General features: G+C 40.4%; 1 protein-coding gene across 1 annotated transcript in view; it reads left to right on the top strand.

Annotated features, from left to right (window-relative positions):
• Positions 1-15,687, top strand: part of Tango4 (transport and golgi organization 4) — a 51,595-nt gene that overhangs the window by 7,055 nt on the left and 28,853 nt on the right. Inside the window, exons 4-6 of the mRNA XM_067157425.2 lie at positions 1,594-1,862; positions 4,049-4,198; positions 9,196-9,390. Coding sequence (XP_067013526.2) covers positions 1,594-1,862; positions 4,049-4,198; positions 9,196-9,390 — 614 coding nt within the window. The remainder of the gene's footprint in view (positions 1-1,593; positions 1,863-4,048; positions 4,199-9,195; positions 9,391-15,687) is intronic.

The following is a 15,687-nucleotide window of genomic DNA, read 5'->3' as shown; positions in this document are numbered from 1 at the left end:
AGTTGTAACAGTTATAATATATTGTCCCCACTGTGGCAAACTAGCGAAAGAGACTAACTAGGAAACCTGTATTCTAAGTTGGTCTAGATTTTATTATTTATACAATGTCTACCCTCCGGCAAAGTCTCACATCTGCAGCTCGTTCTGTATGGCTAACACATAAAACCAATCTTTAAATATAAAAATTGATTTGACATGAGTAACCACAACTTCTTTCAGCTCTCCTAATTTTTTGATAATTTGCACATTCTTAGTTTGCCAGAAAAGGCATACGGTAGCATCCCCAGACCAAACATTTTGGAAAGCCTGACACACAGGGGTATTGGCAAGGAACTAATAACAACCATTAAAGGAATGTCGTCCCTCCATCTGGCAACATATTCCCAGCTCTTTTGCATGATCTGCCTCGCGCCTACTCTACGACTAAGCGAGTCTCTGAATTTTTGCCCTGCGGCACGTATGTCTTACTGCTCGAAAGAGCCTCGTCCTGAAAACTACCTATCACTGCTTGGGAGAGAGCCCCGCGCCATCTTGTCCTAGGGTTATATCTCCGCTCCTGGACTCAAAGGTCGATCCCTTCCCGCTACCTAGAGGTTAGGTCTTATGGGCGTTGCCAAACTGCTCATCTAGTCGGTGGCACCCTCAATCACTCATTCTCCAATAATAATCCCAATATGTGCTGCCCTTTGGGCACTATTGTCTCTGTCTTACTTTGTACTCATCTGTCCTTGTTCTTCTCTAAAGTGCAACTGTACTGGCTTTGTTTCTTTGCCGACTCGCCACCCGCCTCGCATACCAACTCTGTTTGTCCACATCAAATAAACAAGCTTCCGCTCTGGTCAACAAGCCTTCGTAAGCGTATTTCGCAAGCCGCTCTCCAATACATGTAACTTCTTGAAAAGTTACTTCTTCCTTCTAAATGTTAATTCTGACTATAATTATTATACTTATTATACAATTACTCAGATACTACAAGGTGTCTCATATCGATGATTATTATTCTAATACTAATTTGTTTCACTGGACACCTTGAGTTCGAGTCTCGGCTGCAAACCCCGGCTGCCGTCCATCTGGCAGTCCGCCTGTTCGAGCCCCTGGGGAGGTGGGTACACGACAAGGCTTTCCAAAAGGCATCTGCTTTTTATATAAATTATAAACAGGAGAGATTTCCACCTATTCATTACTTAGCTGTATCGGATTCATCTCGGAGATTAAAATTATAACGTACAGTGATTGGGAAATTATTCGACCAGTGGTCTATGAAGGGATAAGGGTGGATTTGGGCTCGTCGATCAATTACCAATAATTTGGTCTTTTTAATATTTATTTCTTGACCAGAATTTAGGCTAACATTTATCACCCCTTTCAGCAAATTAGTAAGCTCTTCTTCATTATTAGCAATGAGGACAGCGTTGACAGCAAGGTGTAGTTTGCTAATTTCCCTGTCGCCATATAGGATTTCAGCAAGCCCACGATCAAGTGCTTTTTTCATGACATACACTGCATAGATATTAAAGAGTTGAGGTGACATTATACAGCGTTGTCTTTTATCTTTTGACATATTTTAAAGTTAATATTATTTCTGCCATTTAGATGGAAACTATGCCATGGATACTGCAATACCGGGTGAAAATGCACTGGTTCCTGTCAGTGCCATCCAGCCATTGATACCTACACCACCGGCCACCACGGTGGTACAAACAATTGTGCCACGCAGAGCACCTGCAATGCCTAAACCTAAATGGCATGCACCATGGAAGCTGTATCGAGTGATGTCAGGCCATTTAGGATGGGTACGCTGTGTTGCAGTTGAACCTGGAAATGAATGGTTTGCCACTGGTTCTGCTGACAGAGTTATTAAGGTACCACCATTAAATAATAATAATATTAACTCATAAAATAGGAAATGAATAATGACCAATTATCAAGTCACAAAATATGAAATTGTGCAGATGTTGTACTGCCTTTTTCTTCTGAATATTATTCTACCTTGAGTTCAAGAATTTAATTACTCAACTTTTTATTTAAAATAAATCTGCCTAAAGTTGAACATTTTTTGGATTGTTTTAGATTTCTTGTTTTTCTTTTATACTTTCTTTGCAACATGTCATCTGTTTTACTTTCTTTGTTTGGTTTCATGTATAGATATATAAGGGGCAGTCAAATGGAAACCAAACACATGCTAAAACGTGACCATTTATTTTATTCAAGAGTAATTACCAAAAGCATTAATAAATTTATCCCACTGGGAGACGAGACAATCAATTCCAGTTTTGTAGAAAGAGGTAATTCACTGACGGATCCACAACCGCACCCACTCTTGCACTTCCTCTTCTGAATGAGACTGACATCCACGAATGTCTTTCTTCAGGTCACCAAAAATGGAAAATCACAAGGTGAAAGATCTGGACTGTACGGAGGATGTTGAAGTGTTTCCTAACCAAATCGCTGAAGCGTAGCCTTCACCAGATTGGAAGTATGGGGCAAGCATTATCATGCAACAGGATGACTCTGTCCAACAGCATTCCAGGGCGTTTTGACTTTATGGCACGTCCCAGTTTCTGCAAAGTGTCTTCATAGTGCTGCGCATTGATTGTGCTTCCACACTCAAGGAAGCCAACAAGTAGAGGGCCCCTTCAGTCAGAGAAGGAGACCATGACTCTACAGGAACTTGTATTAACAGCTTTGGATTTCTTTGGTAGGGGAGAATTGTGATGTTTCCATTGTTGGTTCACTGTATGCTTTCGGGCTCAAAATGGGGCATCACATTTCATCCCCTGTGATAATACGGGATAGAAATCCATGCTCTTCCTCATCAGACCGCTGCAGATGACTCAGACATGTCGCTATTCTGCCAGTCTTTTGTCCCTCCGTCGGTTGATGCAGAACCAACTCGTTCAAATATTGCAAAAATGCAAGTGATTGTTGATAATGACTTTCACGGAGCCATGGTTAATGCCGACCTGAACACGAATTTCTTCCTCTGTGATTCATCGGTTTACCCGGATAAGGCCGTCAGTCCGTCGTATCACATCAGGAGCAATGGCTCGATGGGCCTGTTCTGAGCGCACATTGTCTTGCAGTGATGTGCGCCATTCTCGGAATTTCCTATGTCACTAGTGCACACTTGTTATGGACATGCAGTGTTCGCCATACACAGCAGACATGTGATGCAGAGATTTGCTTACTCCAGCACCTTCAGCCACCAGAAAACGAACCACACGTCTCTGCTCTTCTTTGCTTGCCTCCAATTCTACAGTTGGACGAACACACTAGACCAGTCCATACACCAACAAAGACATAACCAAGCAACTGTGAGTTGTCACAGCAATGGCAGTATCGAATGTGTGTTATGGCGGATGATCATTTTTCATTTGACTTGCCCTTACATATTAATTTGACTAGAACGTTGGTAGAAAGGTGGGCAGAATCTGCATTGAAGCTGTTAGATGATGTTAGATCATGTGCAGTCATGATAGCCTTGTACAGTATTGAGTAAGACTTGTTAGCATTGCTTCTAATGAAAGTGGTGTTAAGTACATGTAGATGATAGTTCTTTCTGCAGTTTTGTTCATAGGGAAAAAATCCAGAGAACAAAGGGGGTTGATTTGATTTACAACAAGTGAGAATGTTTTTGAGGTTTGGTGGGCACTTGAATGTGACTGTGAGACTTTTTGGAAGACCTGAGGTGTAGAGTGTGGTTGATAGAAGGTTGAAGGCTTGGTTTAAAATGTGATTAGTTTTGTGGAGACCAGGTAATATGTGATTATGAAGGGTACTGGGTTTGGTTGCTTGGGGAGTGTGGGAACAGAGTTCCTGTCTTGGAAAATCTGGTGATCAGTCATTTGGGTGGGGTAATCCCTTTCAGGGAAGGTCGTGCTTAAGTTGTCTGTCATTGTAGGAGGTGTGGCTTTTAGGGGTTGAACAAGTCCTATCATTGTATCTACTCTTTTTGTCTGTCGCTCTTTCCTGACTTCTGCTGGAAGTTCTGTAGAATTTTTTGGTTTCTAATAATAATAATAATAATATGTACTGACTCTGTTTTAAGATCTGGGACCTGGCAAGTGGTCACTTGAAGGTGTCTCTGACAGGGCATATCAGCAGCGTACGAGGGTTGGCTGTGAGCACCCGTCATCCTTACCTCTTCAGTTGTGGTGAGGATCGTCAAGTCAAGTGTTGGGATCTCGAGTACAATAAGGTAGGGATAGAATTGTTATGAGACAGAGTGATGTTAAGCCAAGGATGTGAAAATTACGTCCTTTTCCTCCCCCTCCACAATATGAGTGGAGCTATTGCATTATGTAATACACTAAAACTGCTTAAAGATTATTCTTTTAATATTCAACAATAGGTACTACTGAACTTGATATAAATTTATTCCAGTATTCAGGAGATAGTGGGTTCAAATCCCACTGTCAGCAGCCCTGAAAATGGTTTTCCTGTGGTTTCCCATTTTCACACTAGGCAAATGCAGGGGCTGTACCTTAATTAAGACCACGGCCACTTCCTTCCCACTCCTAGCCCTTTCCTGTCTCATCATCGCCTTAAGACCTGTCTATGTCGGTGCGATGTAAAACCAACTTGTAAAAAAATAAATAAGACATTCCTCGAGTGGTGGGGAATTTAGCCTGTCCTTCTCATCAGCACACTGTGCTCATCTCAACTATATAACTCAAAAGGCTTTTCAGTGGGTCTGTCCTGTCAATACTTTATTACATACTTATACGAAGGGTGTTCAAAAAGTAACTGGCCTTTTGCTATAACCTCTTTATCGTTTATTGTACAACATTTTCAGCTCTGGCTCTCGCAAAATAGGTCCTTCTTCTTCTTCTTGTACAATATTCTCGTTGGATGTTGGCTGTCATCAGGGCGATCTGGTTCTTTATCTCAGCAACTCGGAAAAGAGTGGGGGGGGGGTGTACTGCACCCATACCATTCTCGTAGATTCCGTAGCCAATATATTCTCCTTCTTTCTCCACTTCTCCTTCCTTCAGTTTCACCTTTTAAGATGAGCTGAAAAAGTCGGTATTTATCATTTAAAATGATATGGCCAAAGTACCCAAGTTTATTCTTTTTGATGCTGTGCATGATCTCTAGATCTTTGTTCAGGCGAAAGTAAAAGGCGTGTTTTTTAAGTAAGGTCCGTTTGAAATACACAACTAAAGGTTATTTCACAAAGGTAAATTTATTTTCAGAAAGTACATACTTCACTCTATTTTTCGACACAGTTGCCAAGTTTGTTCAAACACTTATCATACCTCTTAACCAATTTTAAAATACCCTCTTCATAGAAACTTGCCGCCTGCTCCGATAACCAAGAGTTCACTGCCATTTTCACGTCGTCGTCATCATTGTAATGGTTGCCACTGAGGTGATGTTTGAGGTGGAGGAACAGACGGTAATCGCTCGGCGCAAGATCAGGACTGTAGGGTGGGTAGTCTAAAACTTCCCAGCCAAAACTGTCCAATAAATCGCGGGTCTGACCTGCAGTGTGAGGTCTTGCATTGTCATGGAGAAGGACAATTCCCTTTGTCAGCATGCCGCTTCTTTTGTTTTGAATCACTCTGCGTAGCTTTCTCAGGGTTTAGCAGTAGGCTTCTGCGTTGATAGTGGTTCCTCGTTACATGAAATCGACCAACAAAACACTATGTCTATCCCAAAACACCGACGCCATGATTTTGCACTGGGACAGAGTCTGTTTGGCCTTCACTTTTACAGGCGAGTCTATGTATCTCCATTCCATGCACTGTTGCTTCGTTTCGGGCGTGATATGCGAAACTCATGTTTCGTCTCCAGTTATGATCTGACTCAAGAAGCCGTCACCTTCTTCGTCATAACAAGTCAAGAACTTCATTGCACACTCAAATCTTTGGTTTTTGTGGTCCTCTGTTAGGAGTTTCGGTACCCAACAGGAGCACAGTTTCCTAAACTTTAGGTGTTCAGAAACAATATTGTAAAGCACTGATCTTGACACATCAGGAAATTCGTTTGAGAGACCTGTTATTGTGAAGCGCCTGTTCTCATGAATCTTCGCTTCCACTGAAACCACCAAATCGTCTGTAATCAAAGAAGGGCGACCGGAGCGGTCTTCATCATGGACGTTGTCACGGCCATATTTGAATTTTCGTACCCACTTACGCACTTTGTTTTCACTCATAACAGTATCACCGCACACTTCGCAAGTCTGTCGAATTTCTGCAGCAGACAGGTTCCTTGCTGACAAAAACCGTATCACTGACCGAACCTCACATGCGGCGGGTGAGTTGATAGTCTTAAACATTTTGAAAGCTCAGAACAGAACCGTACAGGTTAGCTACAGAGCTGAAACTGAGCACAGTTGTTCCCGGTACACGGCGATATGCGCGCAAACTGCTGTGTCTACAACAAAACAGACCTTACTTAAAAAACACCCTTCGTATGTCCTTCTACTGGCAATATACTGTTCCCATAATTTCTTCCATTTTTGGAAAGCATCCTGGAATGCACTTTCTGGGATGGTGCACAGGTCTCTTGTAGCATTGTCCTGAATCTCCGCTATGGTTTGGAAACAACATTCTTTCAACATGGTTTTAAGTTTGGGAATCAAGAGAAAGTCTGGTGGGGCTAAATTTGGAAATACAGGGGGTGGGGGCACAGTGGTAGAGTGATGTTTTGCTAGATAGCTGTGGACAAGGAGCGACACATGTGCCAGCGCATTGTCATGAAGAAACGTCCAAGTCTAGTTTTTCCACAATTCAGGCTCTTCTTTTGCACAGCAGAGCGTTCTGCAATGCGATTTTATTTTACGTAAATAAATATCACACGAGAACTCGTTCACTTCCTTTTGTAATCACTTTATTTACACTGTACGTCACAACACACAATTATACACAGTAGCAAATGACACTACAACACTCAATAGTGGAGTACCCTGAAGTCGATTCTGACAAGTACAGATATCAACAACACTGACTCGTGCACTATAACTTGTACTCTCTTGAATTCACCGCCTCAGAGCCGAACAGTTACTCGCAGTCCGTCACTTGCCTGAGTCCTAAGAACTGACTTCACTGACTGTCAGCTTGATATATATACTATTTGATCAACCATCTAGAATTACCGATTTCTGGAAGGGTTCTCACAACACTCTAATGGAACACATTCGAAACATCGATCTACCAGCTATTCGAATGAAGTACTCCAGTAATGGATTCAACTCAAACTTTTGTTTTCTGTTTACTAATACATATAGAAATTTCTCCAACATTCCTAATGTCTCTCCATGTATCTGGATAATAAAACTTTACAGTAAGTTTCCAGAACTCTTCTTATATACCAAATTATAGTACAATAAGTCTAACATACAAACATTATGGAATATTCTACCCCTTTTGACTATCTAGATTTTGAGGTTAAACTTATCCACAATACGTATTTGAGGTTATACAAATTTATACTACATATTTACAGGGAAACCATGTACTAGTCATGTTTAACATTTAATAAAAAATAATTTAGCATTAAATGAACTAAAATTAAAATATATTAAACATAATAATTGAAGGTTTTATACCAGTTACGATGTTGTACCTACAACAAGCATCCCTCAAACGTGTTAGAATTCCCTGGTAGACATCCTTGTTTACCTTCTGACCATGTTGGTACAAATTTCTGATGGACAATGCCTTTGCAATAAAAGAACCCCACAACCATCATCATCTTGATCTTTGACCAACTCATTGTTACGAAGACCTCATATGGGTCATCTTCAGCTAGTATACATGGAAACAAGACAACTTAAAATATCTGAAGTGAGAAATGTGAATAAAAATCAAGATTAAGTTCAATTTGACACATCAAAGGTTTTGAGGATATAAAGAAACTGGGCCATATGTTCAAGAAGTCTGTGCAGGGAAAAAAAGAGAGAAAAAAAGAAGGCAAGTCTAGAGATTATCTTTGTTGATCGTTCTTGAATGGCTTGAATGTTAAGAAAGGAGAGAAGTTCATAATGTGTTAAATGACAGAAGTTGGAAAAGATATAGCGATAAAAAGTTCTGTTTCTTATAAACTTTGTCGATACTAATTTCAGGTAGAATTTAAGTCTCTCAATATCTTTATGCATTGTTTTACAGTCTTGATAAAATTCTAAATTTAGAACTCCAAGGGAGTGATGACTATTACAGTTTATCTAGGTGGCTATAGTCCACAATACTGATTAAAATACGCCCAGTTGGATGAGTTCCTTGTGGTGTTAATGGACCTTTTTTTTTCAAACAGAGTGTATGGTAAAATGTGGTTGTTAATATGGAATCTGAGTAAAAAGTGTGTGCAACCCGATATTGCTACCTCAGTATTCCCACTTTAGATTTCATCAAGACTGTAAAACAATGCATGATGTTTTAAAAAGAACTGTTAATGTGTCACACTGAACTTTTCCATCAATCTTACTTTTTATCAATATTTCTCACTTTACATATTTTAAGGTGGCTTGTTTCCATGTATACTAACTGAAGATGACCCATATGGGGACGAAACTTGTCCTAGTCTCACTAGTTTTTATAAGTGTGCAAACAATTTAGTTTTAAAATCTTGGGAATAGAACCAGCTTTTGGGTGACTAAGCCACGTGCGTTTGCAGAGTTTCGCTCAGATGTGCCATTTGGGCACATCAGTTGGATTGGCACGCCCCTCCAAGACTCTGCGTGTTCCTGCCGTGTTAGCAAATAGGGATTGCTAACCTGCTAAAGGAGAAGTGAATTCTCTGTTTTCAAAAATATGTACTCTCCATGGAGATACCATTCCAAAAATGGCGGAGCTTGCTAATCCAACTGATGAGCCCAAATGGCACGTCTGGGTGAAACTCTGCAAATGCACATGGCCCTACCACGCAAAAGCTGGTTCCATTCCTGAGATTTTAAGATCTGCGGCCGTAAAAGCCATTTTTGGAATTTCTTGTTTTAAGTAGTTTTCATCAGAAGTGTATTGAACTGGTGGACCAGTATAAATATACTCTTCTGAGAATTGTATTTAAAAAATGGTTAAGTCAATAAGGAACCAAGTATGAAATTCATCACTTATTATCACTCGAGTTTGCTGTAAATTCTTGTTTGGTGGTCACTGTATTTTAAATTGTGTTTGATTGACAGGAAACTTCCCTCATTCTGAAATTATGAGAGTGATTTTTCCATGCTACATCTGTCTTATTTTAAATTTGCAGGTTATACGTCATTACCATGGACACTTGAGTGCTGTCTATACCTTGGCACTCCATCCTACCATCGATGTCTTGGTGACAGCTGGTCGAGATGCCACATGTCGTATCTGGGATATGCGCACCAAAGCCAATGTCCACACATTAACAGGACACACAAACACAATAGCTAGCGTTGTCTGTCAGTCAGCTGAGCCGCAGGTTTGTATTTTACACTGACAATCTTTATCGATAGCTTTAGCAGAAATCATTTTATGGTGATCCTCTAAAAATTAAAAATATCAGCTCCCTTAGCGCCGCCAACATTACTGTCTACTTTGTGCTACTGGTTGCTGTTTCAAAAGGCAAATCAGCAAGATCATCAGCTTTTTTTTTTCCACTAATCATAAGAGTAGGAAAAAGGAGGCCATTCTTTTGAAGGATGAAGACATCGATTAAACAAAGATAAGGACCGTCATGGACTATTTTTACTTGTTGTTGTTATTATTATTATTATTATTATTATTATTATTGTACCGGGCGGTACACCTCCACGCCGCTAATTCAAATATTGCGTCAGTTGAAACTCCTCTACAGGAGAAAGCCTGAACTTTAACAAACTGTATTAACTCACCAGTTTCTCCGAAGATGGCTCTGTGTGAATTTTGATGTGTTTGGTGGGTAACTGATCAAGAAGTGTGGACGTTCTCTACCAGATGTCTCTACTAAAAACTATGATTACGCTCTCTGGTGCGAAGGAATGAACTTTCTTGAAGAAATTTCGAATTCATAAGTTTTGTTTTTACTATATTTTGTTCTGTGGTTTGTGGGTTGGCAATATAAATCCTTTCTTTCCGCCTGTTTTGAATTTAGCCAATCCCAAATTTCTTTAATTTATTTCCAACCAATCATGTATGTCTTCTCCGACATAGATATGTTGCTCTAAGCTATCCAATAACGGTGAGGGGGTGTGTCTACTCATTCTTGAAAGGTCTCGAATGTTCCACGAGGGTATATAAACTGCTGATTTTCTTGTCTCGGGGCCACTTCAGTAACATCTCTCTTAGCATGTGAATATGTAGCAGGGGGCGGGAAGCGCCTCTTTCCTCGAGCAGCTGTTCATCTACAAGGTAATGGCCTGTTAACATCTTCAGTTCTTGCTAGCTCAGCAGTTTAACTCTCGGGGAAGGTTCGAAACCTTTAGTATGTAACCTACCTTTTAAAATGTAAATTCTTTTCCGTCTATGTAAAACATATAAATTTCTTTTGCTGTAAAGCGGCGATAGAGAGTGCTTTACCCTCTCGAACTCCCCTTCATTTGGAAATTGAGGTGACTACGTTCTCATAACCGGTTTTTTTCTCTTCCTTAAATTATTAAAGTTTTCTCATACGTGTCACCTCCCTAGCTTGGGATTAGCTCCTGTATGATCGGCCTAGTGCCTCTTAGGTTTTAATAACTTTGTGTAGGAGTGCATGTTTTTGCCTCCTTTCAATTTGGTATTTTGGGCCATTTAATTAACCCAGTGTTTTGTTTTCTTCATGTGAAGGCCCTGTAGGTTGGGTACAAGATACCCCTGTTTCACTGTATGTGTGCCTTGAGGGCAGTTAGGAGTGAAGTTTGTTTTGGCCTTGGATAGGCTCGTAAAATTGAGAGCGGGATTGCTCTTTCCTAATTTGATCTCTGCGTGCCTCTAGGAGGCTTAACATTGTAAGGAGGGGCAAGTGCTCCTTGGTATGAAGGGGTTTTCTGCCCTTTGGTAATTTGTGGTTGTGAGCTGAGGGCTCAAGGAATGTAAAACGGTGCTCGAAGCCCAAAACTTGTAACGACTGTAATCTATAATTTCTTAATTTGTTGATTTGCTACTTGGTACCTGTTACACTTTTGTTATTTGTTGTCATTTGTTGATTTAAAAAGAAAATATAACCTTTGTTAAAGTTTTAAATTAACTTTAATTTGGTAGTTGAGACCTATTCCAGCCTGTACCTTCTTTCACCTCTGCTGTTCCACAGATACCTCGGAACAATTATTATTACCCAAAAGTTCAGGCATATAATTTTGCTAAAATAGGCAGGCAAATAAGGAAATAGGCAGTAAAATAATTAAAATAGGCATGCTTTAATGTAAGCTACATAACACACATCTGCATAACATTTTAGTACTTAATCTTACATCCCCCTGTGGGTGGGGATGATAGAATAACGTCGGCAGTATCCCCTGTATGTCTCAAGAGGAGGTGACTAAAAGGGGGACCAAGGCCTCTCAACTTGGGAGTGTGGTTTGGCGACCACTGTTGTTCCCCCATCTCAGTCTGGCGTTGCTTCCTCTTACTTGTGACAGGTTCCCCGCTTTTACCTTTCCTATCTGACCTCCCTTGGTCAACTCTTGTTCTGTTCCGACCCCAACAGTATTAGATTTGTGAGGCCTAGGGAGTCTCTTTTTCCTGCTCTTCGTGGTCCTTACGTTTCTTTTGCCGATACCTTCATTTTTTGAAGTATCGGACCTTTTCCATTTTCATTCTGATTAGTGTTAATATAGGATGGTTACAAAGTTATTCTTCCTCTTAAAACAGCAATTACCACCAGCACTTAATTTTACGTAGCAAGGATGGGACCTGGCAACCCTCTCCATTTGCTGTGTGGAGTTTTCAGTAGAGATTTGTGTAATATGAAAATATCGTTTGTGTATTTATTTATTTATTTATTTATTTATCTATCTATCTATTTATTTATTTATTTATTTATTTATTTTTTAAAATTTTTTTATGGCCTACATTGGACCACTCTAGTCAATTATACGAGGGCTGATCAACAAAGACTGAGACTGATTTTTTTTCACAGATGTTTATTACTCCATTTCAATGTTTACATGATTTTTTCAAAGTACAGTACAACCTCGTTAATTCGAAGTCGTTGGGACTCAAAAATCGGACTTCGAATTACGTGATTTCGAATTAACCGCCAATTCGCAATTCAGAAGTACCAACCCTTGCCACGTTACGAAATATTCTAAGGCCCGATACTGCATGCATTTAACCTTCATTCACATGCCATGAAAAAAGAACTTTTTCCAAAAAAGAACTTTTTCCAAAATGTATCCAAAAAGGTGCATTTACAGTATTCAAATAATGCACTTGCATATCTCACAGGCAAATAAAACCTCACGCAACGAAAGAAAGAAAAAAAAGCACGATTCAAAGACGAGGATAATCTATGCTGGCTCCCGTGTGCAAGTGCTTCATTCATTGGAGTACTATACTGTATGCATTTTAGATGCCTTGTATTTACACAGAAAGTACCCAATGCCCTTAAAATCAAACTTTCCTATGACTCTATCCTTGTACGATTTCCCGCCATGGCACTTCTCTCGTACTTCAGAAATGTAAATACTTGCCGCGTCACGAAGTATTCTAAGACCCATTAATACATGCAATCACCTCGATTCACAGTTTAAACCTTTCCAATGCCATGGAAAAACTATTTCCGAAATGTATCCAGCAAGGTGCATTTACAATGTTCAAATAATGCACTTGGATAAATCACTGACGAACATAACCTCACGCAACGAAAGAAAAAAAATCACACAATTCAAAGACGACGATAAATTAGGCTGGTTCCCCTGTGCAAATGCATTATTTTTTGGATATCTGTACTGTTTGCATTTTTAGATGCTTTGTACTGGCATGGAAAGTGTCCGACGCCATTAAAACATTGTAGCTTATCGAACTTTTCTATGACGAGGGGATAAAGTTTCTCGCTTCCACGTGCATTGCAATTGCAAAACCATAAGACCGTTTGGGCTCGCATTAAAATAAAGCAATGCAGTTTCATCGGCAATTACAGTATTGTTCGGTGCCTACGAATTATATGAGCCACGCTTTTTCGTCAACTGTCGGCATCGCCACCGTTCGCGCATTCTGTTTTCCCGCACAATGCCTGCTGCGTGATATTGCGGCGTTCCATTAAAAGGTTGAATACAAAAGAATTCCGATTTCATTCAACTTGGCAATCATGAAGCGCACTGTAGACCCACCGAAGTGAGTGTAAGTGCGGAAAGCTACCCCTCCACGTTCCGGAACACGCCTTCTATTATGACGCGGATAAATTTCGAGTTGAAATTACTCTGTAACATACTATTGTTTTAAAATGTAAAGGCAGTTTCGAATTAAAAGTCTGAATTTCGGTAATGGGGCCGATATTGTACTTCGAATTACGAATTATCCGTATTTCGAATTAAACAATTTAAATAACATGCAAAACTGTATCTCATGTTTCCGGGAATGGTAACTTCTTCGAATTACGTGGGATTTTGAATTAACCGATTTCGAATTATCGAGTTTCTACTGTAGTTCCCCTCCTACTTCAATGGACTTTTTATAGCGTCTCTGCCATTCCTTGAATACATGCTGCATACCATTCTTTGTCAGGTCCTTGAGAATCGCCTCACTTTTTCTGAGCACTGCTTCAGAGTTCTCAAATCGAATGCCCCTAAGCTTTGCCTTTAGTGATGGGAATTTTAAAAAAATCACAGGGTGCAAGATCAGGGCTATAAGGTGGATGCGGTACACAGGTATTGTATCGAGCCAGAAACTGCATGACTTGATTTGTGACGTGAGGCCGTGCATTGTCTTGATGAAGTTTCCACCCAGTCCGAGAAAGCTATGGTCGTTTCTATGCAATGTGCTTCCTCAGTGTAGCCAATACTGACGTGTAATATGCTGCTGTAACAGTAGTGTGAGGGGGAACTACATGCTAGTAAATCATTGTCTGGTATGCGAAACGCATGTAGTGACTACAAAGTAGAGCATTTCTATCATCCTACCGATACGAGACTTCTGCTGCCTACGGACATTATACATAAAAACCCACTCTTTTCAAATATTTATGTTCCAAATAGGAAACTATTACGGAAGCTACAGGAAAAATCAGTCTGTCTTTGTTGATCAGCCCTCATACAAAGGATTTCTTGATTTCCTGAAAATGAAAATGAATATCTACAACCTGTTTTCCAGTCTTTGACCAGGTCATTGATGTAGTGAATGAACCATATATACTGTAGGCTATTATTACAATGGGGTCGCCACTCCCAAGGTGATTTTTATGAATGACTGATAAATGCTATGACATGATAATGGAGAGTGTTGCTGGAACGAAAGATGACGGGGAAAACCGGAATACCCGGAGAAAATGCTGTCCCGCCTCCGCTTTGTCCAGCACAAATCTGACATGGAGTGACCGGGATTTGAACCACGGTATCCAGCGGTGAGAGGCCGACGTTCTGCCGTCTGAGCCACGGAGGCTCTCTTGATTTCCTATCAGCACAATATTTTCTCATTCTGAGAATTGGTGCCTTCCTTGGTCATTGAAAATACCGTCCCATTAGATCTTTTATTGATCTTTGTCTGTAGCCTGGTGTGTGTGTCTTGAAGTACCTTAATTTTTTTCTGTTTTGTTTTTTAGGTTGTCTATTGTTATTTGTAGTTCTTTAATATTCTCCTTAATTTCCATGATCCATTTAATCTTGGTCTTCCTATTCCATAATTTTTCATTTTAATTTCAATTGCTTGAACACAGCAATGATTGATGCCGATGATAATGATGGTTTTTGTTGTTTAAAGGGGACTAACAGCTATGTCATCGGCCCCTAATGGTACGAGGTGCACCGAAATGAAACAATAATTAAACCTTCAAAATGTATCCACTAACTAAAATATAAAACGAATGATGATGAAAAAATGACCATGAATCCAAAACAATCAGTGGATCCAATTCACAATGCCTTCTTTTCTGAGATGATGCTTGTTATGAAACAGAGTTAAAAATCCAGGTCACCAGCCCCTCATAATAGTACTAATCACTGGTAAAGCAGAACCATGGTGTTCCTCCTATAGTGGTACTAATCACAGGTAATGGAGACTCATGGTGTTCCTCGCATGGTGGTACTAATTACAGGTAATGCAGACCCATGATATGTCACATATAATGGCACCATTCACAGTCAACACAAACCCATGGTGTTCCTCACATAGTGGAACTAAATACAGGCCACATATACCCTTGGTGCCGCTCACCTTGTGGTACTAATCAGAGACAGTGGGAATCTACGGTGTATCACACATTACGGTAGCAGCCACAGGCAACACAGACCCATGGTGTTCCTCACATAGTGGTACTCATCAGAGGCAACGTAAACCCGCGGTGTTCTTTATGTAGTGGTACTACTCATAGGTAACCAAGACCCATTCTGAACATAGGGGAACTGACACATTCCAGCGCAATGTACGGCACCTTTTCTCACATGGACATTAGTCTGCGCAGCCGAGTGTTCCCCCCCCCCCCCACGGTGGAATACACACGATGGTACTAACCACAGGCAACGCCCAGACCCGTGGTGTTCCTCACATGGTGGTACTGGTCACAAGTAGCGTCGAACCATGGTGTTCCTCACGTAATGGTACTAATCACAAGTAGTCTCATGGTTCTAATTTCATCATCCCTTGGTTGCGTCTTTTAGTCGCTTCT

The sequence above is a fragment of the Anabrus simplex genome, chromosome 13, assembly GCF_040414725.1.
Source record: "Anabrus simplex isolate iqAnaSimp1 chromosome 13, ASM4041472v1, whole genome shotgun sequence".
NCBI classification, from domain to species: Eukaryota; Metazoa; Arthropoda; class Insecta; order Orthoptera; family Tettigoniidae; genus Anabrus; species Anabrus simplex.
Note: the sequence above shows the minus strand (reverse complement) of the source record. Positions and strands in the feature narration are given on the sequence as shown.